General features: G+C 34.7%; 1 protein-coding gene across 2 annotated transcripts in view; it reads right to left on the bottom strand.

Annotated features, from left to right (window-relative positions):
• Positions 1–23168, bottom strand: part of NLGN4X (neuroligin 4 X-linked) — a 174796-nt gene that overhangs the window by 57951 nt on the left and 93677 nt on the right. The window contains exons 4-5 of one of the 2 annotated variants that reach the window (XM_042038328.1): positions 19411–19470; positions 15817–15969 (exon numbers count right to left, since the gene is read on the bottom strand). In XM_042038328.1, the coding sequence (XP_041894262.1) occupies positions 15817–15969; positions 19411–19470 (213 nt within the window). The remainder of the gene's footprint in view (positions 1–15816; positions 15970–19410; positions 19471–23168) is intronic. The other variant, XM_042038336.1, reaches the window with a different exon arrangement.

The following is a 23168-nucleotide window of genomic DNA, read 5'->3' as shown; positions in this document are numbered from 1 at the left end:
CGTGTCTCTCCTTTTCCACCCCCCAACATTGGGTATAACATTATAGGCTTTACTAATTAGCATATCTATCAAAGATTCCCCAATGAGAGGCTCAAGTGAGCCCCCCCTCCCCAAGGAATCTTCCCCTGGATGGTTCTATCTTGGTTTACAGAATGTGTTCTGGAGAGGACTTTGGGGTCTGGGGCACACTGATCCCTAGCTATGAAGCTTCTAAAATGTTTAGTCTCTTAGCTTAACAAACAAGTCCAAGAATGTAGGGAAAAAGCACTAGGAATACAGAAGTTGTAAAAAGGTATAACAGGGGTATAAAAGAAAAGGCAAAAATCTTCATGGCATCAGATGAGTTTGCTGAAGTCTACAACTATGATCTGCAGAAACTGCTCTAAATCAGATCTGTGAAATGCTTTCCCTCAGTCCAGAGCTGCATGTTTTCTAGAACGGATTAAAGGAAAGAACTTTACCTCTGATTTATTCATCACACAGTTCAAGGCAAGTTCTCCCAGATTCCTATCCTGTGTCCTTATCTATCATTAAAAGAGAAATGGGAGAAGGAAAAATTCAGTGATCAAAGGTTGTTTCAGGGCTTTCAAAGTCAGCAAACACTTAATATGATCTGAAATTTCCAGAAAAAGCCATGACCAAGCTATAACTCTAATTAAAGATGAATACAGCAACAATAAAAAATAATATGGACAGAGCAATTACTATTTGAAATTGCTATTGTTGAAAGAATTGAGAATCAGGAGTTTTGACTTTACACAAGACCTCAATCTTACACTTCAGGCTGGAGGAAGCATTTTTGTGGGGTTTTTTTCCCCCGAGCAAAACAGTGAATAGTGTTAAATAAATTCCTTAAGTACTCATCATTTTGGTTAATTCCAAATAGAATAGTTGTTGGGATTCAGTAATTTCTTGGTTTTACAAGATAACAAATTGTTATCTTTGCACTAGTCTTAGATGCTTCAATACTTAAAGTGCTAGTTTAAGGAGGAAATCTATTTTACAGGAAAGAAAAGAGTCAGTGCCCTAGGGAAACATCCATGCAAGAAGAAATTTCTTGTAACAGCTGCTCTTAGAAATGTTTGACCTTATTTCAACTGTAGCAAAAATTAGGGAACTGTGTAAAACTGAAAAAAAAAGTCTAAAAGTAGCATAGGAAGAAATTAACATTCCACTCAATAGTTCTTCCATTCTTCTCTGTTATCTTGGCTATTAGAATCATCATTATTTTAAAGGCCAGTATTTTAATAATCACTGTATCTGCAAACCATACATTCTGCTTAGCAATATTATCTTATTTTGAAAGATAAAAATTTAAAAGATGCCACAATTTAGGATCACAAGAGATATAAAGAAGTTAGGTTCCTTTTTTAACTAGTCTATATTTTCCTAAAGCCATTTGCTTTTATATACATCAGAGGACATTCATTAAGAAATGGCATGATTCACACCTGCAATTTCTCCAAAACTTGTATTTTCTTAATTTAAAAAATGTATGATTGTTTAAAGTAATAAAGGCTTATTATTTAAAAGAGGCAATATTTATCTATTTCTTACTAATTTTGTAAAAAAAAAATTTCGGAGTCAGATAAGCACCCGTTTTATACATAACAATTTGAACAAGAAACTATGTAGATTCAAGAAAATACTTAGTTTTCTGTTTAGTAACTGAAAAGGATGGGAGAAAGGCAGAGAAAGATTAAAATATTTCCATTTGTATTAAAAGAGTATATTTTCTTTGCTTGGCAAAAATTGAAAACCTCTTAAACTAATTTCCTGCTGAATTAAATAATCCCATATGGTATAAAAGGTCACCTATGGATACATTAATTAAAACCAAAATAAATATATGTGTTGGTTTTGACTAGGATAGAGTGAATTTTCTTCACAGTGGCTGGTATGGGGCTGTGGTTTGGATTTGTGCTGAACAAGCATTGATAATATAGAGATGTTTTTGTTATTGCTGAGTGGTAGTTACGCAGAGCCAAGGCCTTTCCTGCTTTTTCTACTGCCACACTGGGGTGGAAGTTGGGGGTGCACGGGGGACTGGGAGGAGGCAGAGCCAGGACAGGTGACCCCAACTGAACAAAGGGATATTCCAAATCATATGACATCATGATAAGTATATAAAGTGGATGAAAGAAGGAGGAAAGAAGGAGGAAGGGGAAGGACATTTAGAATGATGGCATTTGTCTTCCCAAATAACTGCAACATATAATGGGTCCCTGCTCTCCTGGAGAAGGCTGAACACCTGCCTGTCCATGGGAAGCACTGAATTGATTCCTTGTTTTGCTTTGCTTGTGTGTGTGGCTTCCTATTAAACTGTCGTTATCTAAACCCATGAGTTTTCTGTCTTTTACCCTTCCTGTTCTCTCCCTCCTCTTACAGGTACAGGAGTGAGTGAGTGGCTGACAGGGACTCAGTAGCTGGCTGGATGAAACCACAACATATTGAAATCCTTTTTTTCAAAGGGAATTGACTCTGTCCATATCTTTTGTGTTGATCATGTAGAAGGTTTCTATAGCAGCTGTTTTCAAATAGTCATTACTTATTACAGAATGTACTAGCCCAGCATTCAAAGAATGACACTTGAATTCCCCACTGATCTTCTGAATGTCTATGAAGTTATCACCTCTTGCTACTTCACTACGTCTGCTCACTTTCTACATGAGTACACACATATCGCTGTGAGGAAGCTCAGTAAACAGCTTTATCTAAGATGATGTAGTCTGATTCCTAATCCCCTGAGTGATGCACAAAGTTAAGAGTTTTGCTTAAATAAACCACTTTAAACACTTTTTTGTCTTGAAGAGTAAACTCTATTTGAAGACATTTAATAGTATTCCATCTCAGAACCTCTGCAAAACAATAGAAGCAAATATGCAATAAGTTTTGAGGTGTCTAATGTTCAAAATTCTGAGTTTCCCCCTAAACTTTGGCTCACAATGTATTCAAGAAAACTAAAAATTAATTTTTATCTACAAGCACTGCTTCCTTTATATTTTTTTTTTGAAAGCTGAAGTTTTGACAGCACTTTCAGTACATCTCCCATATACTTTATTCCAAACTATTTTCTTGCATGCCTGGGCATGAGAGAACAGTGCAACTTCCTACCCTTTAAAAGAATCTATGTATTCAGGATTCAATTTGCATGGAAAAACTGCCTACAGTTCTTAAACCAATGTTTTGGCATGTTTTGTAAATTTTGTAAAATGTCTCAATTGCTAAAGTACAGGTAGTTGCTTACAGGCAACATAACCAAATTTGTTTAACATCTGCCGGTCAGACTTGCCACATGCAGGATGTCATAAGTGATTTTGATTGATTTTGATTGATTATTCTATTTCAGGGAAATATCAAGAAACATAAACCAGGAAAAATGTAAAACAATCATTTAGAATACAAACTTACAGCACACTGAATTGGATGTAGTTTTTTGAATGCTGGTATAGTTCAAGACCATCCTGCAGATGTCCTTTACAAATTAAAAACATGGAAAGTCAGAAAATCACAATTTGCTTAGATACATGCTGAGTCTAACTTTTGCTATTGTACTCTTCAGTACAGGAACTTTCTCTAAACCTGTCTGTTTAAATCACATTTTTAACCAATGCTATGTGGTAGTGATCAGTGTGATTAACCAAAGACCCTGCTCAGAATTTTTTTATGCAGCTTTGTTTTTCCTATTAGCAACAGTAAGCATGTTTCCTTTTACCAAAAAAGGGAAGATGTTCAGTTCTTTCCTAAATAAAATATATTAAATTGTAAATACGTCAAACTGTATTTGACAACATCACTAGTTCCTATTTTCTCTGCTCTGCCAAGAAGAATTTGGGGATGCTGGTAGGTGAGAGACTGGACACGACCCAAAAATGTGTGCTTGCATCCCAGAAAGCAAATAATATCCTTGGCTGCATCAAAAGAAGCATGACCAGCAAGCTGAGGGAGGTGGTTTTGTCCCTATACTCTGGTCTCTGGTGACACCCCACCTGGAATCCCCAGCACAGGAAGGACATTGACCTGTTGGGAGTGAATCCAGAGGAGGGCTGCAAAGTTGATCAGAGGGATGGAACACCTTTCCTATCAGGAAAAGCTAAGAGAATTTGGATTATTCATCCTGGGAAAGGGAAGGCTTCAGACTGACCTAATAGCTGTCCACAAGAAAGACAGAGAGGCACTGTTACAAGAGAATGAAGTGACAGGACAGGTGGGAACACTTTCAAACTGAGAGTAGGTTTAGATTAGATATTAGAAAAAAATTCTTTACTGAGGGTGGTGAAGGACTGGAACAGGTTGCCCAGAGAGGCTGTGAATGCCCCTTCCCTGGCAGTGTTCAAGGTCAGGTTGGATGGGGCTCTGAGTAATCTGGTCTAGTGGGAGGTGTCCCTGCCTGTGGCAGAGGGGTTGGAACTAAATGATCTTTAAGGTGCCTTCCAACCCAGGCCATTCTATGAATCTATGACTATATGATTTTTCTGACCTTGTCTTCTATTTACTTCTTCTTATAAATAGAAAATTGCATCGGTGATTCATTAGAATTTCTAAAGCAGGATCTCTCTATATATTATTTCCCTAAGACATCAATTTCGTTTCCCTTAGGCAGGGTATATCAAAGTCATGCAACCTGAGTACTGCCTTTGGAAAAAAAAATTAAAATGTGGAAAGGGTAAAATGTCACCAATTTAGAACTTCTGTGGTGACTGGTCTTTTTATGTTTCTAAATTTAATTCCTCTTCATTGAGATGACATAGAAGGTGTTTCCAGATATGAGAATTTTAATATATTCTCCTTTTAGGTACCATCTTTTTGCAGATACCAAGATGCAGGCAATTTGTCCTGGATGATTCAGCTATATAGCTAACTGATTACCAGACTGATATACTTCTTTGTTGGAGTGATTTTCTTCCTGTTATGATCTTTGCAAATGACTGATTCAAGTTATTAAAATAAAAGGAAGATCTTCTCTGCAGTAAGAGAAGATATTGTGTTTTAAGGAAAACAATCTGAAGGTGAAAACTGGATACCTTAAATTGAAAGGCAAAAGTCCTATTGATTTAAACAGCAGGAGGATTTCATCATGAATGTTAGAAAAGTTTGTCCCATAGGTTATTGAATATATCGAATGCAGTTATGAAGAGGAAATAGTAGTTCAAGGTCTGTGTTATTTTAGCAGGCATGCAAAATGGATTTTTTTCCTTCCCCATAAAGTTTCTCTTTCAGAAGACTGTATTTGAAGTAAATCTCTGGGATATTGTCTCATAAGTGTTGTCCATGTACATATGCTCTATGAAGGTTATAAGGGAGGCAAAGTATTTTTAATATAAACATTGCTTAGATAGTTGGTTTTTTTTTTTTTTAGATTTTTAAAGGTGCCTAAGAGATAAAACTTATTGAAAACTTAATTATATTTGTTGAAAAGTAGAAGGCTAGCTGGATTTTATTCCCTCTTATCAGCCACAGGCATGACTAGCTGGCTTCAGTAGGCACTATAAAGGTGTCAGTAAAATTAACTTGCATTTCAATTGAGCCTTGACTAGAATCACAGGAAAAAATGAAGATATATATTGGGAGAAGATTAGCTGGAGAGCAGCCCTGCAGAAAGGGAGCTGGGGATGCTGGTCAGCAGCAGGCTTAGCAGGAGTCAGCAGGGTGCCTGGGCAGCCAAGAGGGCAAACCTCATCTGGGGTGTATCACCAGCTGCTCAAACTGGACAGTTATCCCACCTTATTCAGCCTCACCGTGAGTACTGTACAGTTTTGGGCCCCATGACTTAAGAATAATGTCAAAGTCCTTGAATCCATCCAGAGGACAGCATCAAAGCTGGTGTCAGGGCTCAAATATATGAGAGGATAGGTTTTTCACAAAGGCCTCATTTTGCTTTCCTCATAAAATCACCAAATAATTTAAATTCTGCACTTCTGAAAAACAGCAGAAACTTCCATGCACCAAGATAAGTGATTGAAATGTTTTTTTTCTTTAAAACAGATTTACAACATTTGAAAGTGAAGATAAGAGCATTTCAGAACAAAACAATCTTGAGTCTAGCATTGTAGAGACCATGCGCATACTTATAAGCAGATACAAAGTGCAATGAGCTCCTGGTTGTGGTTGTAAATAAAAAAGTAATTATTCTCCTTTCACTCTACTGCTATGAAAAAAACAAACTTTTTTTGTCAATCTGTAATCCACATTAACAAAAAAGAAAAGAGAAATCTTTTGCTTCTTTGAAAAGTCATCAATTGAAGCAATGTAATTTCTCCCAAGAGCAAGGGAAAAGTAAAGATGAAATTAGGACCTTATGAGTCATAGCTTCTTCTCTCTTCTATTTTGGGAGTACAACATCTGTAAGCTACCCTTTATTCAAGGATATTCAGAATTGAATTCCTTGTATTTTTATCAAGGACTAATCCAAGTCCTTGATTAAAAACAATTAACAATATAGGGCAGAATGTGTGTTTGATTGCTCCTACTTCCCCCAGTAAAATAAAAATGACATGTAGAAAGTGTAAGATTTTTTTGGTTGCTGGCTTGGCTTGTTACCCCTCTGTCCAAGAAACAGGAGTCCTGTCTGTATTTTTTGATAAAAAGAAAATGATACAGACGTTAAGAAGCTTTACAGGCAAATCTCCTAGAAGTTTATAGTAACTAAGTCATCTGTATCAAAAACATAAAGCTTTGATTACAGTATTTCTCCTTGAAAGATTCGCAACAGAAGAAAAGTTTCACTGATTATGTCTTGCTGGAGACTAATACAATCCCACTGAAAGTATAAAGGCATTAATTATTTTTCATGATTAATTAGTCTCAATGTGGTACTTGGTTGTGGGCTAGACATTCTCTGTAAATCAATGTATTATTTGTTACCTTTTTATTTGGCTGAAATACCTTCTGATAGAAACTTAACTAGTCATTATGGGTGAGATCATAACAGAGACATAAGGCAGTTAGGTACCTACTTGCTTTTAAAATGTGGAAATATTTTCAAAGAGCACAAATATTTACAGTCAGACATAACTTGTTTTATATGGAACACAAGTGAAATGTGAAAAATCATACTTAAAAAATTGTTTCAAAAAGAGTCACACACCTAAGTAAATGTTAAACATTGATTTAACATTTCTAGCAGAAATTTAAGTATAAACTCATTCATTACACTTACAGAGATTGGTTTTGTTTCTTTACATGTCTAAGATCTGACTTTATGCAAATTAAGATTGTATGAGTGAAGAAACTTAGGTACCTTCTGGTTTTATTCCTTTCTCTTAAATTCTTCTGAAGTATAACTATTTATTTTACCTTTTCCCAGACCCCAAAGTGGGGATACTTTATTTTAGGAAAGATACATAATACAATCCACAGATGGTGTGAAAAATGGGGAGGAGAAAAATGGAAAATTCTTAAAATATTTTTTCCTTCTCAGTTTTTCAACAGTAATTTTATTACATCCTGTACTGCTATGCATTCTCTTAATGTAAGCTTTAAATGAACAAGTGCTATTGCAAGAGACTTGGCACTAGTGAAAGCCAAAAGAACACATTATTTTGGTTTCCTAAATGGAAATCATAACTTTCAATTAGAAAGCAGAAGTGAAAAGATGAAAATGGATGGCCTTTCTTAGCTGATAACCTTTACCTACAGATATCTATTGAAGGATGCACTTAACATCCATCACCAGAAAAGCTTTATTCATTCAATATTCTAAGATACTTTACAGAGGTTTTTGAACCTATTAAAGCAAAGATAAAGTCTGTCTGTTCAAAAATGGAAACTCCAAAACCACACTGGAAGCATGTCTTTAGCTCTCTATACTGTATATTCATATACAGTGTGAATAGGTATTGTAAAGCAGCAAACATATTTTGATCCTTCATTGTCTGCCAGGCTGTAATTGAAAGGAATTACATGGGAAGTATGAAATAATTCAGGAAAAAATACATTTGTTTTGTGCTATCCTTCCAAGAGCTGGTGCAATCATGCAACTTTTAACTCTTTTAACTACGGCAAGATGCTCCCCTGTCTCCTTGTGAGTAACGTAATGACATTTACCTTACACACACACTTCTGCCATTCTGATTATGTTAAGAGGCTCATTTCCAAGGGGTGGTTACGTTAAATTACACTTTACTTCTTTTTCTTTAATTCTAATTTCTGTATAAAATATTAACTTCTACAAAATGGTAGATTTAACATGAATTTCTTTTATTCAGTCAGAATCTTCATAATAGTATTAAAAGTATTTCTATCACAGTATCTTTCTGGATAAAATATCCAGCACACAGCTGGATAAACACATCATGGATTGGTGAATAACTGGCTCACAGATCAGGCCTAAAAGGTCCTTTTACATTTTCTTGTAGCTTTTTTTGGTTTTTTGTTCTGTTTTACTATATAGGCTATGATAAAAATTATTTTATAAGACCATTCCCTACTAGCTTAGTCAACTGGGTCAATCCATCAGTTCTGGAGAAAGTGGATTTTGTTGCATGTAGGTAAATGGAACTTTCTGTCAAAAGTTTGTTGCTAAATTCCACTTTTAACAATTACATTTAAACAATCAATAAACCTAATTTTAGAAACTCTATGAGTGTACACATACCTTCTTATGACACTGTAACTTAAGTATTTGTTGCTTCTGATATTTGAATTGGAATAGTCTCAACCCAGTGGTATATGGACAGACCTTATGAGCTGCATTTGCACAAATACAATTTTTGTGACTGTAATAATAGATTTAAAATATGAGAAAAACATAAGGTTTATGAAAAACAAACAAAAAAAGAATTAAAGATCAAATTGCAATGTCTACAAAAATATGTTGATAGCAGTGGGATTAACAGGTGTCATTCTGGGAATTTAGGAGTTACACCAAACTAGAAAATCAGCTATGAAAACTGACATTAGCTGACACAATTATTAGCCAACTGAGAATACCAGGGACCAAACTGGACAGGAAATCTGCATGAAGCATAAGTGAGGCAATGTCACGAAGCGTGAGGCAATGTAGTGAAGTTTGTATTGGCTTCAGCAATGGAAACAGTCACAATAAGTTTAATGAGTCTAAATAAACCTCCTTTCTGTGTAAGCATGAAATTTATTTACTTAACCCACTCCAGCTCCTGGGTCATTCCCATGTTGTATTACCTCTGGCCTTTTCTACCAGGAGACCACCTTTAAGTTTCTTGTACTAGTGGAATCATACACACTGGAGGTAGAGAAGGGCTGTCCAGAGGCACAAAGGGAACAGATATCTGCATATCAAAATTTAAAATACAGAGTAATTCTGTTCAACAATGACACTATTGAAGATAAAGTTCAACGTCTTATAGAGTCTTGTACACAAGAATCTGGCCCATCAGGTCATATACTGCTTGCTTGATTTGATTACTGCTGAACAGGATAGAATAGAATAGAATAGAATAGAATAGAATAGAAAAGAATGTAGCTCAGTTGGGACTTATAATAGTCAAATCCTAAGCAGCTCATTCACAACATGCACTTTTTTAGTGTTTTAACTTGCACAACAGTTAGTCAGTGAAATAAAACAAGCTAAAATTCTCATAACTTAAAGATTTATGGAGCTTCCTTGTAAAATTGATTTATATTCCACTGCCTAATATGATTACTTATAGAGACTATAATTGCATGTGGATATAATTTCTACTAAAAGGGAGTCCAGCCTTTTCAGAGAGAGTACTTAAACGGGATGCTTATTGTGAAAAAGACAGATAGATGAGAGACAGTCTATTCTTATCTGCATGATTTGGAATTCTAAGAGGAAGAAAATGTTAAATTGCAAGGGGTCTCAGAAATGCTAAGTCAATTTTACCATTCTGAACTCTTAGCGTGTCTCATTTTACTGCAGTAGATGTTTCATTTAGCTCTGCCTTCCAAAATACCTCATTCGTATTTCTAGAATTCATCTCAGGTTTTGCATTTCCCATTTTTCTGAAATAAGATTCTGGCTTCCAAATGCCTGATTCATATTTCTAGAAATCATCTCTGTTTTTTTCTTTAATAGCTCACACAAGAACATTCCTCTTTGAATATGGTAACTTTTTTGAAGATTGCTTAAGCTTCTCTTCAAAATGTGTAACACCGTGATTAAATTTAACTGCATAGAAAAATATTATAGGGCTTTGATTTTATTGTTTTGAGGTTTTGTTTTGGTTTTGGTTTGCTTTTTTTTTTTTTTTTTGGGAGGGTGGGTTGTCAGATTTACTTTTTGCTGTTACACAATCTAAACAGAGATTCAGCATATTGAAATCTCACCAGGAGACTGCTGATTCATGTCTCTGTAAAACAATACTAAACATAAATCCCTCCTTTGTATTTTTCCTGCCAACATAATACTGAAAAAAGCACTAAAAGAGTGCTTATAGCTGTATTTGAAAGATGTTGCTACTTCTAAAAGCATATCCACAAAGATTAAGAAGGTAGATAATAAAGAGGAATTGAGCAGTATCTGGATTGACTTAGTCAGGTCATTCAAACCATTCAATTTTTTGTAATACTAGAACATAATTTTAATTAGGATATCTACTTTCCCTCCTGCTCTGATGAATTTCTACTATTTCTGTTAAATAACTCTGTAAATAGCTTTGGAATTTTGAAAATTAAACTCAGATTTTGAAAAACTCAAATGTATAACAGAAAAGTACTGTCATCCTACACAATGCTCAAAGCATATGGTGTGGGATGGGTCTTCTGTGTTTTACAGTATTGAAATTTTCAATATACAGGAGCACTGCCTCACACTAGGACAATTTAGCAATCTTCTCTAGCTCCAGTAGCATCTTCAGTCATCACTGTGGTGAGGTATGAGTAAAAACAGCAGTTTCCTAGCTGGGCAGAGCCAGGATCCTCACAAGCCTTGAAGTACACAAGTAATTAAACACAGGACAACAGCACTCCACTTCTCAAACAGTGCCCACTACAATAAGTAGTAGGAAAATGTAAATATTTTTATTGTTTTGCCCCAAAAGGATCTTATCCATTGAATGCATTTCGATAAATGGATATTTATGCTCAAAGGAAAAATATGGCCTTCTAAATAACAACCCATATTATCGCTGCATGCATTCTTGGGGATCTAGAAATTACAGGAAGTTCTAGAATTCAAAGGAAAGAGAGAGATAATTAGAAGTTGGAAAGTCCTGGGCCCATCTGTCTGCTATTTTGTCATGGTGCTACTGAGAGAGAAAGAGCGAGATGAGGAAATTATTCCCAGAACATCTCTGCAGTCCTCTAAGACAGGGAGTATTTTAGTTACAGATAAATATTGATCAGTGTACAATCTAAAGACATATTTTAGCCAGATGAAAGGAGAAAAGATACAGATGAAGCCCTTTGGCCCTATCATTCAGTTTAAATGTTTTATAACCCTGAATGTCACGATGTTATAGCTACATTAAAATAAGGGGTTTTCTGACGCAGATGTCTGTCTTTTCATTAACTTTACACCAGAATTTCCTGTTTCTCAATTGTAGCCATACTTTGGAGCAATGGAATCAGGGACATATGTCCTAGGAAGAAGATAAAGATGCTATCCAGATATGTAGGGATGGGATCAGAAAAGCTAAGGCACCGTTGGAGCTGAATTTGGCAAGGAATATGAAGACTGACTAGGAGGACTTTTACAGATGTGTTGCTCAGAAAAGGAAGATGTACTTCCCACAATAAATAAGACAAAAGAACTAGTGAAAAATGCCATGGAGAAGATCGAGGTACTAAAAATTTTTTTGCTCGTCAGTTTTCACTGGTAATGTCTCTTCTTACATCTGTCAAATCCCCCAAACCTCCAGGCAGAGACTGGGGGAATTAAGTTCCCACCATTGTAGTAGATCAGTTTTCAGACCATCTGAGGAACATGAGCATACAGAAGTCCATAGGACCCAATAAAATACATCCCAGGTTCTTGAGGGAAAATAACAAATGTAGACCCTAAGCCCATTTCCACCATATTTGAAAATCCAGGTAATCAGAGGAAGGCCTGTGACTGAGGGATATCACATCTGCTTTAAAAACCGTAATTAGGAGGACCCTGGGAAGTACTGACCAGTCAGGTTGCCCTCCGTGTCCAATAAGATCACAGAACTGATCCTCATGGAAGTTACACTGAAGCATATGCAAGACAGAAATGGAACTATAGACAGCATCATGGCTTCACCAAGGGCAAATCATGTCTGGCTAATCTACAATAATAAGAGGCCACGTAAAATAATGTGACTCCATCAGTGGCAAGCGAAGACCAAATGATGTTATCTGCCTAGATGTTTTTAAGAAATTTGATAAGATCCCCCATAACATTTTTGACAATAAATTGAAAAAATATGAGTTTGATGGATGGACTGTTAGATGGATATGGAACTGGCTGAATGGCCCTGTACTCAAAAGTTGCAGTCAACGGCTAAATATCCAAGTGGAAACCAACAACCAGTGGTGTCCCTTAAGGTTATTACTGGGACCAACACTATTTAATACCTTCCTTAAGGACATAGATAGTGGGATTAAGTGCACCATCAGGAAGTGTGTGGACATCACAAAGATGAGAATTGCACTTGATGTGCTAGAAGGAAGGGATGCCATGCAGGAGGACTTCGAAAGGCTTGGAAAGTGGACCAGTGGGAACCTCAAGAAGATCAACAAGGCCAAGTGCAAGGTCCTGTACCTGCACTGGAAAAAATCCAGTATTTTACAGACCAGGGATGAATGAGAGGGCTTGGGGATAATAGCGGATGAAAATACTGGACAAGAGACAGCAATATGCGCTTGCAGCCCAGAAAGCTAATCACATCCTGGGCTGCATCAAAAGCAATGTGGCCAGGTTGGAGGACGTGATTCTGTCCCTAGTCTACTGTGGTCTTGTAAGACCCCACCTGGAGTGCTGCATCCAGCTCTGGGGTCTCCAGCACAAGAAAGCCATGGACCTGTTAAAGTAGGTCCAAAGGAGGGCCACAAAAATGGTCAGAAAAGCTGAATTGGGACAGTTCAACCTGGAGAAGAAAATGCTCCTAGGAAACTTTATTGGGGCCTTTCAATATACAAAGGTTGCTTATATGAAAGATGGAGAAACTTTTAACCAGGCCTATGGTAACAGACAGGGGGGCAAAAGAAATTTTTTAGTATGGGGGGGGAGGTACTGGAACAGGTTGCCTAGAGAAATTGTGGATGCCCCATCGTTGGAAGTGTTCAAGGTCAGGTTGGATGGAGCTTTGAGCAACCTGATGTAATAGATGTCCCTTCCCATGGCATCAGGGTTGGACTGGATGGTCTTGGAAGGTCCTTTTCAACCCAAACCATTCTATTTTTCTATGATTTGTATGTCTAAGATTGTCCAGTGACTATCTAGGCCCTCCTAATTTTCTATCTACTGCTAATAATGACGCACTATAGATGGAAAGAAAAATAATTTTATGTGCCTCAAGAACAGTATTAACATTTATGGAGATTATAAGATCCAGTATTCATGTCCATCCAAGTGAATTTTCCAAAGGACTTTACCATTTCCAGCAATTCAGCACTGTGATCAATTTGATGTATAGTCCTTCATTACAGGGTGAGATAATAGTGATAGATTTACACATCTCATTGTTAATGTTGTCATTAACAACAGCTTTGTATGTGACTTTGTGCATGCACTTACAAATCAAATGCCATTGAAACACACCAGATTTACAGAAATATGACCTTCAATAACCCAGACTAGAAGAAATGGATACAAATATTGTCAATTTTCAAACTGTATGTCATAATAATGACACTACTTTTTTTTACTCTTATGAATAGTCATGTTTGTTTTCCACATGGTTGTTTCTCTGAAGAAATTTGTGTTTGCTTTTTTTCATTCTTTTTACTTATGAAGCAAGTCAAAAATACATAGAATATGCCTAATATCTTCCAATGTCCAGGGAGAACCTAATGAGTTCTCAATGATCACATTTACATTTCACCCCGGAAGAAAAAACATAAATATGTTCATAAAACTCAATTCCTCTGATTTTTAAGTGTGTACACATTTTCTGAGTATCTTCTCTTTTTCCAATTCAAACATAAACTTGTAATAAAGAATAAATTCCCTAGAGTCTCAAAAGTTACATTTGCCACTGTTGAGAAAGCAATATTTAATATCAAATATAACATTGTATTTTTCCTAATCCATTTAAAATCCTGGCAATTATTACTCTTCTGTTTCTCATATAAATGTCTCTGTATTGTGCCATTTTTCCTGAATGCCACAATTAAAAAAAAATAGCATTCTGACTCTTTCTTCTATTTTGTTTTTTTTCAATGTAAATACATAAAATAGGAGTTCACCAATGCAAATATTGCACTTTCCCTTTAGATTTATAAAATACAGAGGGACAATGAAACATTTTAAACCACTTATAGTGGTTTACACTCATCTGTATCCTTCAACAATGCTAGTTTTTAGAAATCAAGAGAAAACCGCTTAAAGAGATCCATTGAATAACCTTTTTTACAGATAAATAACTACTACCAAGTTTCTGGGTATACACATTGCTTGACAACAAAAAAAACAACAATTCATTTTCTTGTGTCTTGAGTTCTTCCTTTTTTGTCTCTTTTTTTTTGTTTGGGTGTTTCTGAGTACCAAGACTGCACACATAAATATATGAAGATATCTTTTTATATTTCTGGCTTTACATTTAAATCTGTTTGCATAATGGAAAAAATGGTCTTTTGTATTTAAAGAAGACTCAAAATCAGGGACAATTCAGTACTCTGATGAACTATAAAGTTGTTGAAGTGCAGGAACAGGTAGCTCAGCAAAAGAAGTCTTCTGTGTTCCAAAATAGTACACGCCATGAATATAGATCAGCTTTGTTATTAAGAAAAAAAGATCAAAAACCCTTGTAAAAAGACACACAAACAAAATTATTGTACCTTACCTTATGTATTTAAAATGCCAGAAATATGACCATTTGAGCAGTCTGTATGCTATTCTATACAAACTATAAGCTTTTTCATTAAGGTAACAAATATTTCCAATGTCTGCCATTATCTGCAAATTTATAAAATTTTGTTTTTCTATGGAAAAGCAGAACTTCAATAAATAAATTAACCTTATTTTGGATGAAAGTTTGGTACACGCTAACAGCCAGGAACTGGAATCACAGAGAAGGCAGCAAAGATTTTTGATCTGTTGTCATGGATCTAAGGTTATTTCATTATTCAGTCTAATGGTAACACAGGTATCTTTATAATGTCATTTATAAAGATGCAGCTCTTTTTTCAGTTTTAAAGACAGAAATATTGATTTCCATCAGTATTATAATTCATTATTATGGAGCTCCTTATATTTTTGAAGATAATGTCACTGTACTCCTTGAAGACTCTCAATTGCATATTACCTGCAAATTCCATCAGTGTATATGGCCTTTTATTTTTTGTATGTATCTCTAAAAACCAGTTTGCACAAAAAAATAATAAACACAGATAAATAGTAACATTTTCCTTCTTCTTGCCGTTACCAGCTGTTTTCAAATTGTGAGGACTCATTCTTAACTTTCTTCTATTTTTTTTTTTTAACATAGAGTAGAAATTATTTAAAAAAAAAGATATGAGTACTCAAAACATTAGACATTTCCAGTCATTTCTCTCCAAGGTGAAGGCAGCTGTCAAAAATATGTAGTTTAGCCCAGTTTCCATAAAAAATGGACAGAATTCAAAATCCATCATTGAGATTGTTCTGTTTTAAAATCAAAACTGAGACAAATATCTATGATCGATCAACGGAAAAATTCAGCAATCAAATATTTCTGTGTAAATATTTCAATGAAGAAAAGAGTCACTTACCTAAAACCCCCAGTCTGTAATTGATAGTGACAACAATGACATTTCCATAACTTGCGAGAATGCTGCCATCAATCATATTTCCAGTACCCTCCATGTAAGATCCCCCATGGATGTAGACCATAACAGGTTTCTTGCTGTTCTGATCATGAATGTCTGAAAAAATTCAAGTAAGGAAAACAAAATAAAGTAATAAAAACATAAGGAAAATGACATTAGAAATTTTTAGCAATGCTAAAAATAGTCTTCATTATTTCCTATGTTTTCAATATCACCACCACTTTAACCAGCTAGGTTACACAGTTCAGGATCATCCTACAAGACTAATATTTATAATTTGAAATTTCAAATACTGTTTCCTCTGAAATGGTCTCAGAACGCTTGAAATGCATTCTGTATTTCAAGAAATTGAATTTTAATAGAAATATCTTAAATCCTAAAAAATCAGATTATAAAAAATCTTGGGTTTTGAGAATACTCTGATTCAAATATATACCAATTTAGAAATATGTGTGCATCTAATAATAAGATTATAGCAATGATCTATACTTTCGCATTTCTCATGGGACATAATTATTAAAACAATATTCCATATAGGTCAGTAAGAGATAATATCAGAAAATCTAACTGTTCTGGTAGAAGAAAACATTCCTTCTTTTAAACAGCCTAGGAGTTAACAAACAGCGAGGATTTATGTGAATTCATGGCCCAGATTTTTTGTGTTTAAATCAAACTATATCTTTTGTGTTGCACTTTTCCTAGTCATGGTAGCAGCTAAGCCTCAAAGAACAGCCTTGAGTTAATGGTATCACTGATCTTTTGTATATACAGAAAATTCCTGACTACTTTTAAAAAGGTAAACAGCTGGGTATTTATTTCTAAAAGAAAGTTAAATTAAATTGAAAAAAATAAAAAATTCTAAAAGAAAGTTAAATTAAATTGATATTCCATATTTCATAGTGAGTTATAAAGATATGCTAATCAATGATTGGGGTATATTTAAGACCAGATTAATCAAAAAAGTTAGTCTCCTGATGCCAGAGATGGTTCAGCATACCTAAATCTAGAACTTCTGTTCTCTAAAAAACAGGGGGAAGAGGGGCTAAGCTTCTTGATAAAGTAGAGGGCAATTCAGCAAGCTGCCATTAGATATAGGAATCTTTTACAAATAATTCAGTGTATCTTCATGGAATCAGCACTTCTTTCATGTATGTAGCACAACATATAAGGAAAACCAGAGTCTCTGATTATTCAACTAGGTTTTAAAAAAAATCTTTTGGATAGGCATATATTGAAGAGTGGAGAAGGGAGGCAGGCAAAGAAAAAGCTGAAAGAGCTAAATAGCTACAGGTGAGGGATCTGGGTTTGAAAGCCTTCCAAACCTCTTCCCTCCCCTCAGGCTTATTAGGAAATACTTTGAAACACAAAAAGTTGATCAGCAATGAGGTACCAGATACTTAATGTTCTATATATGTGGAACTAATTAGAGCATACTTAAAGGTAAAGTTTGACTGTCATATTCCTATGTCTCACTTTTGCTTTACTCATGTGTATACACTACCTCAAATATCATAAATTTCCAGCTGAGTTCAGGAATGTCCAGGCTGCAAATTACACCTGTCTACTCGTCAGAGTTTACAGCTTATCATTGAATCTGCTTCCTTTACATGAAAGGATACATACTTACATGTTGTATTTTAAATGTTGTACTATAGCAGCAGAACAAAAGTTTGTGTGATAAGATCTTTTTAATTGTTGCGATTATAAGAGTAGTACAGCAATTAAACAGATCATTTAAAGCAATGAGGTGCATTCTAGTGGATCTATTGGTTTGGTTTTTTATTATCAGCATTTTCAGCAAAGTACATAAAAGTGCTTCTTTTCTGAATGCACAGCTAAGCCCTCAAAAAAACTGAAAGCAGAAGAAATTGAATAACAGAATTATTTGTGTTGCTGAATTACCTTTTCCTTCTCTCCCCAAAGTCTCATGGCAAGATTTTTTTTGTATTTAATCTTTTCTTATCACCCAGCTCTACCTCAGGGTTGAATCTTTCACTGCTGAAGTCAATAGAAGGTTTCCCCTTCCCCTTCAGTGGGAAAGTAACTATCTTCAACATAAAGGAAATTAGCTCAATGATTTATGTGCTTAGATCTAAAGTGGATACCCTTGTTAATAATGAAATCCTAACATTTTATAAATTTTAAAAAAGGCTGAATAATAACGTATTCATAATCTAATATTTATCTTTATTTTTAAAGTGATTTTGGTTTTGCTTGTTATTTGTCCTTTGCTTTAACTTCAGAATTTGGTATAGAAATGATAATACCATTATTTGAAAAAAGCATATGTCACACAGAAATAGGATGGTATTTTATTATGGTATTTTATATATAGACAGAGTGGCTACAATAGACCTGAACTCCCAGGAAAAGAGGTGATAGTATCCTCACTGCAGTGTGTAAGTTTCGAAGGGAAACAGAGAGGACGTATGTTTCAAAGTTATTTGAAATTATGTCAGATAGGAGAAAACAGGAAAAAAGACATGGAATAACACTTCAGATCGGCCAAGCATGAGAGGATTAATAAACATATTGCTTTGAAGCCAGACCAATAAACTACCCAGGGCTGTTATCTTCTCATTTAATTTGAAAATATTTTTTTCCTAATTTGATAAATACATGAAGTCAAACAAACTGAAAATGTAACTAATGAAAAAGAAGGGTGAGAATAGAGGAAGATTTCATGACTTCTTTCTATTTTGGTGCATCCTAAATAGATTTGTTGTTTCAAGGCAAGGAAAAAAAAATGCGTTTCCATCTGAAACTTTTTTGGGGTACTTCACTGTGAACTTCTAGCATTTCCTTTCAGGAAACCCAATCCAGCTTTGAAAGAAGTCAATGAAAATGATTGTTACTGATTTCAGTGGGAATGTGGTCAGAGTCAGAATGAATGTGTCTCAGAGGCTAGCTGATTACAGGAAAAAAAAATATAAAGGAACATCAACAGCTTCCTTTATTTTTGTGTCCTGAAATAAACCACATCCTGTGAGAAAGAAAATAAGTAAATAAAAATAGAAAAGACAAAGCACAATTCCACTGCATCAATGTACAGCATGTGCACTGGGGAAACAGTGGAAGTGAAAGGATATATGTGTGAAAAGGAAGGATATATATGTGAGGTTTTTAATGAATTTCAAACAAGTGAATTTACAAAATGTGTAGGAGGAAAAAGAGCACATGCATGTTTTTAAATTCCATTTTCTTAACCTAAGAAAGAATAGAGGGGAAAAAATATGTGGTTTCAAATAACATTTATGTTACTCACTTCACACATATTTAGGAATAAACTTTACACCTATGTCACGGAGGAACTGCATTCATCTATATGCTAATTTAGATTTTAAAAAGAAAAACAATCAAAGTAAATTCTAAAGAAGAAAATAAAGAAGCACACTGATGTGAGCTTCTGCAAATAAGGGACTAAAAATCATGTTGAAATAACAGCAATAACAATAACAATAATCATTATTATTATAACAAAAATTGAAAAGTTTATGTTCATGCATCAGGGTCAGGCTTTGAAAAAACAAAAAATACCTTCATCTTCACCACGATCATTACTGGTTATATCATCTGCGCTTTTCTTTGTGTTGGCTCCTGGGTTCATATTGAGGAGGAGAATAAAGGGAAAAAAGAGAATTCAAAACCAGCAGGTTCTCAAAAATAAAAAACCACTAGTACAAAAAATGTAACAAAAATGTCAAAATCTGTTACATTTGAAATTGAAAAACAAAAAAGATGCAAACTGCACATAAACATAAAATGTCAAGAAGAACAAATTGAAAATATTTGAAAAAATGTATCATATTCTGTGACAATGCAGTACTTTAGTTAAAAGTGATTTCTGCAAAAAAACCAAATTAATGTGCTATTAAAAAAGAATAATATAAACCAAAAAAGTATACTAAAAAATCACCAAATTATGTTTTTACATAAGAAATGCAATTTTTTAAAATTTTTTTCTGTAACGTTGAAGCAATAATGCCTTCAGTTACTTTCTTCAATGACTTAACATTTTATTCATCCTCATTAGAATTTATTAAGAATCAGCCAAAATCTGAATTTTTGATGGAACTAATGCAAATAAAATTATCATTTGAGTTTTACACAACTTGACTGGACTAAGACAGACCATAAAGACCTCCTTAAAACTTAATCTTGCTTCCCATATAAGCAAAAAGATAATCAAAACAAAACAAAAGTGAAACAGAATTGAGTCAATCTCAGACAAGAAATTGGTCCAAAACCAGCCTTCGTTCAAAATATACCACACTTCATGCTCTTTAGAGAAATGTAGAAATTAACTGAAGCCACTTACTTACCATGATAAAGAACATGCATTTATTAGTAAAGAATCTATTTTAATTTGTGTTCAATATGCTTTCTTAAAATACTTTTGAGGAGTAAACATGCACACACACACACATAGGCACACACACATAAACACTTCTGCTCATACATGTCATAGCCTATGCTTATGGTAGCAAGAGGAAATAAACACGGTTTTCACCGTCCCCATCCTTGGGCAATACCTCTGTTTTCTGACTAAAAATATAAAAAGACACCAGGCTACCCTTGCACCCAGCATTCTATTATACTGTGCTTACTCCTCCAGCAGGTAGCCCTCTGTAATGTAAACAGTTATTTGATAAGGAGTGAAACACGAATAGGAAACTCAATTTATGATATAGCTTAGAAATTAATATAGCTACTAAAGAAATAAAATGGTCTAATGACTATTTTCTTGAATTGTCTTTATTTTGAAGTGCCTTTTCAAGACATGCTGAAAAAGAACAGTATACTTTAACTTGTTTATGTATGAAGTCTAAATTTGTCACAGATACATCATATTTAACTAAAATGTGATTAGCTCCTTTTATTCTGCTATTTAAATTCTAATCTTTAATTATATTTATAACCCTCAAAATCCAAGGGTTCAATTAAATCTTTGTCCCTGATTTTAAGACAGAATGTCTTTATTATTACTAAAGTACTTAAGATTTTTAATATATATGGTTTGGGGATCATTGTACTAGTTCATTTGTCTTCTGGATATGGATTTTCTACAGGCATTTTCTGGAAACAGTGCCACTACGTAAGCAGTGATGATGATTAGTGAGTCACAGTGTGCAAAGCAGTGAGTGATACTCCATCTCCACATAAAGTCTTCATCTCCCATGTTGTTGTACAAAAGGTATTGTTTATGCAGTACACCAGTGGATTCAATATATATATCCCGTACATAATTAACTAGGTAAAATATCTCTGTCAATGAAATATAGATGTTCTCTAAACTCTAATTTCTTTCAGAGGTAATAGATATAGGCTCATAATCTCAGTCACTATCCATGTTTTTTCCTTTTATGAAATATTGTTTCAAATTAGTTATATCCAAATGAAGGTTGAATACTTTCTCAGGTGATATCTAAATAAAGTTATTTTTGTATTTAAATAAACTAAGTACTCCCCCTATACATTGCCCTTTAACTATTTTTGATTCATGTAAAATATTTATGAGAAATAATTATTTATAGGCAATGAATACATATAGACACAAGTTTGAATGCACATAACAAATCTCAATACTAGTTCCTCCAGGAAGGTAGTCTTTTAATTGGTTGATAAAAAATATGATAATCATCTGGTAAATATAAAGTCAACTACCACATATTTATTATTGCTATGAATTAAAAAAATCAAAATCATTGTGAGCCCATATATACAGTACCTGTGGACAAAAACTGTGTGCAATTGTTAGGACTGTAATCCCTATTTCACGTATTTTTGAGGGAAAGGAGTAGTTGTGTCCCAAAACATTTTAGTTTGGGTATTATCTCCTCCCAAAATCTTCAATACACGTCAATAACATATTGCAAGGATTTTCTCTTTAATGCCTCCCAATGTGACTGTGGTTCAGTGTACTTCTGAAAAAACAACACAAATGTAATGAGAATTTAGAAAATGTGCTCACACCATGCTACTAGATGTGATGATACACAAATATCACCTAACAAGGTATGTGACGAAAGGTTATCTGTAATATTTGAAACATCCCTTATTTCTTTTTTATGTTCCTTAAATATTTAAAATATCATGTTGTAATCCATTTTCAGAAGAAATTACTATAACTTAGTATGTATTTAATTACAATGTGAGTGGGAATGCTCTTTCTCCTACATGTTGTGAAACAATCATTTGTCTATTGGCAATTGGAATACACTTTTATGCATAAGTTCTTGGGTTTGAGAGGATTTTATATTCATTTTAAGATCTGATAAAATGGATTACATCAATGAGTTCTCAAACCAGGTTTCTTTGTTCCTATCGCATTGGATTTTTTCGTACTATGTGTACCAGCCACAAGATAATGTAATCATTAAGGCTGAAAAAGATCATCAAGTCCAACTGTGCCCCTAAGTGCCACATCTACACCTTTTAAATACCTCCAGGGATGGTGGCTCAACAACTTCCCTGGACCGACTGTTCTAATGCCTGACCATCCTTTTCATGAGTTTTTTCTAATATCCAATTTAAACCCCTGCTGGTAGAACTTGAGGCCATTTCCTCTCACCCTATCCCTTGTTACTTGGAAAAAGAGACCAATCCCCACCTGGCTACAAACTTCTTTCAGGTAGTTGTACAGTGTGATAAAATGTCCCCTGGGCTTCATAGCCTTCAAGTTAAACAAGCCCAGCTCCCTCAGTTGCTCCTCATCAGACTTGTGGCCAGACACTTCACAACCTCTGCTGTCCTTCAGTAACTCCAGTGCCTCAATGTTCTCCTTGCAGTGAGGGGCCCAGAAGTGAACACAGGATTGGAGGCGCAGCCTCAACAGTGCCGAGTACAGGGGGACCATCACTGCCCTGGTCGTCCTGCTGGCCACACTGCTGCTGATACAAGCCATGCGGGTAATACTGTCAGTGTGAAATTGTCTGAGGAGAACAGACATGTTATTGTTGGAATTATTTCAGTAGCTCCAAAACCATTTAAAATACTCAGGAGTATTGCTTAGAAAAATTACATGAATCTTTCAAAAATATAAGCTTCCAGAAACCTATTATCTCATGCAGAGAGCAAAAATTTGAATTTTCCAACCATGTTGTGTATTTTTATTAAAAATGTCAATTCATTTGTCCTTAAACTTCCAAAAAAATATGGTAATCCCTGTCATAAAACAAAAAAGATCCCTATGCCTCTAAGGCTAGTTTAAGTTTGTATTAATCTAGGAGATTGAACGGAATTATGACTCAGAAACTCCCATTGCTCAGAAGAATTCCCTGCCTGTAACAGCTGAT

The sequence above is a fragment of the Corvus kubaryi genome, unplaced genomic scaffold (genome assembly GCF_017639235.1).
Source record: "Corvus kubaryi isolate FWS band 111438036 unplaced genomic scaffold, C.kubaryi_AGA036_p1.0 133, whole genome shotgun sequence".
In the NCBI taxonomy this organism is placed as follows: domain Eukaryota; kingdom Metazoa; phylum Chordata; class Aves; order Passeriformes; family Corvidae; genus Corvus; species Corvus kubaryi.
This window is presented reverse-complemented; position numbering and strand designations above follow the sequence as displayed.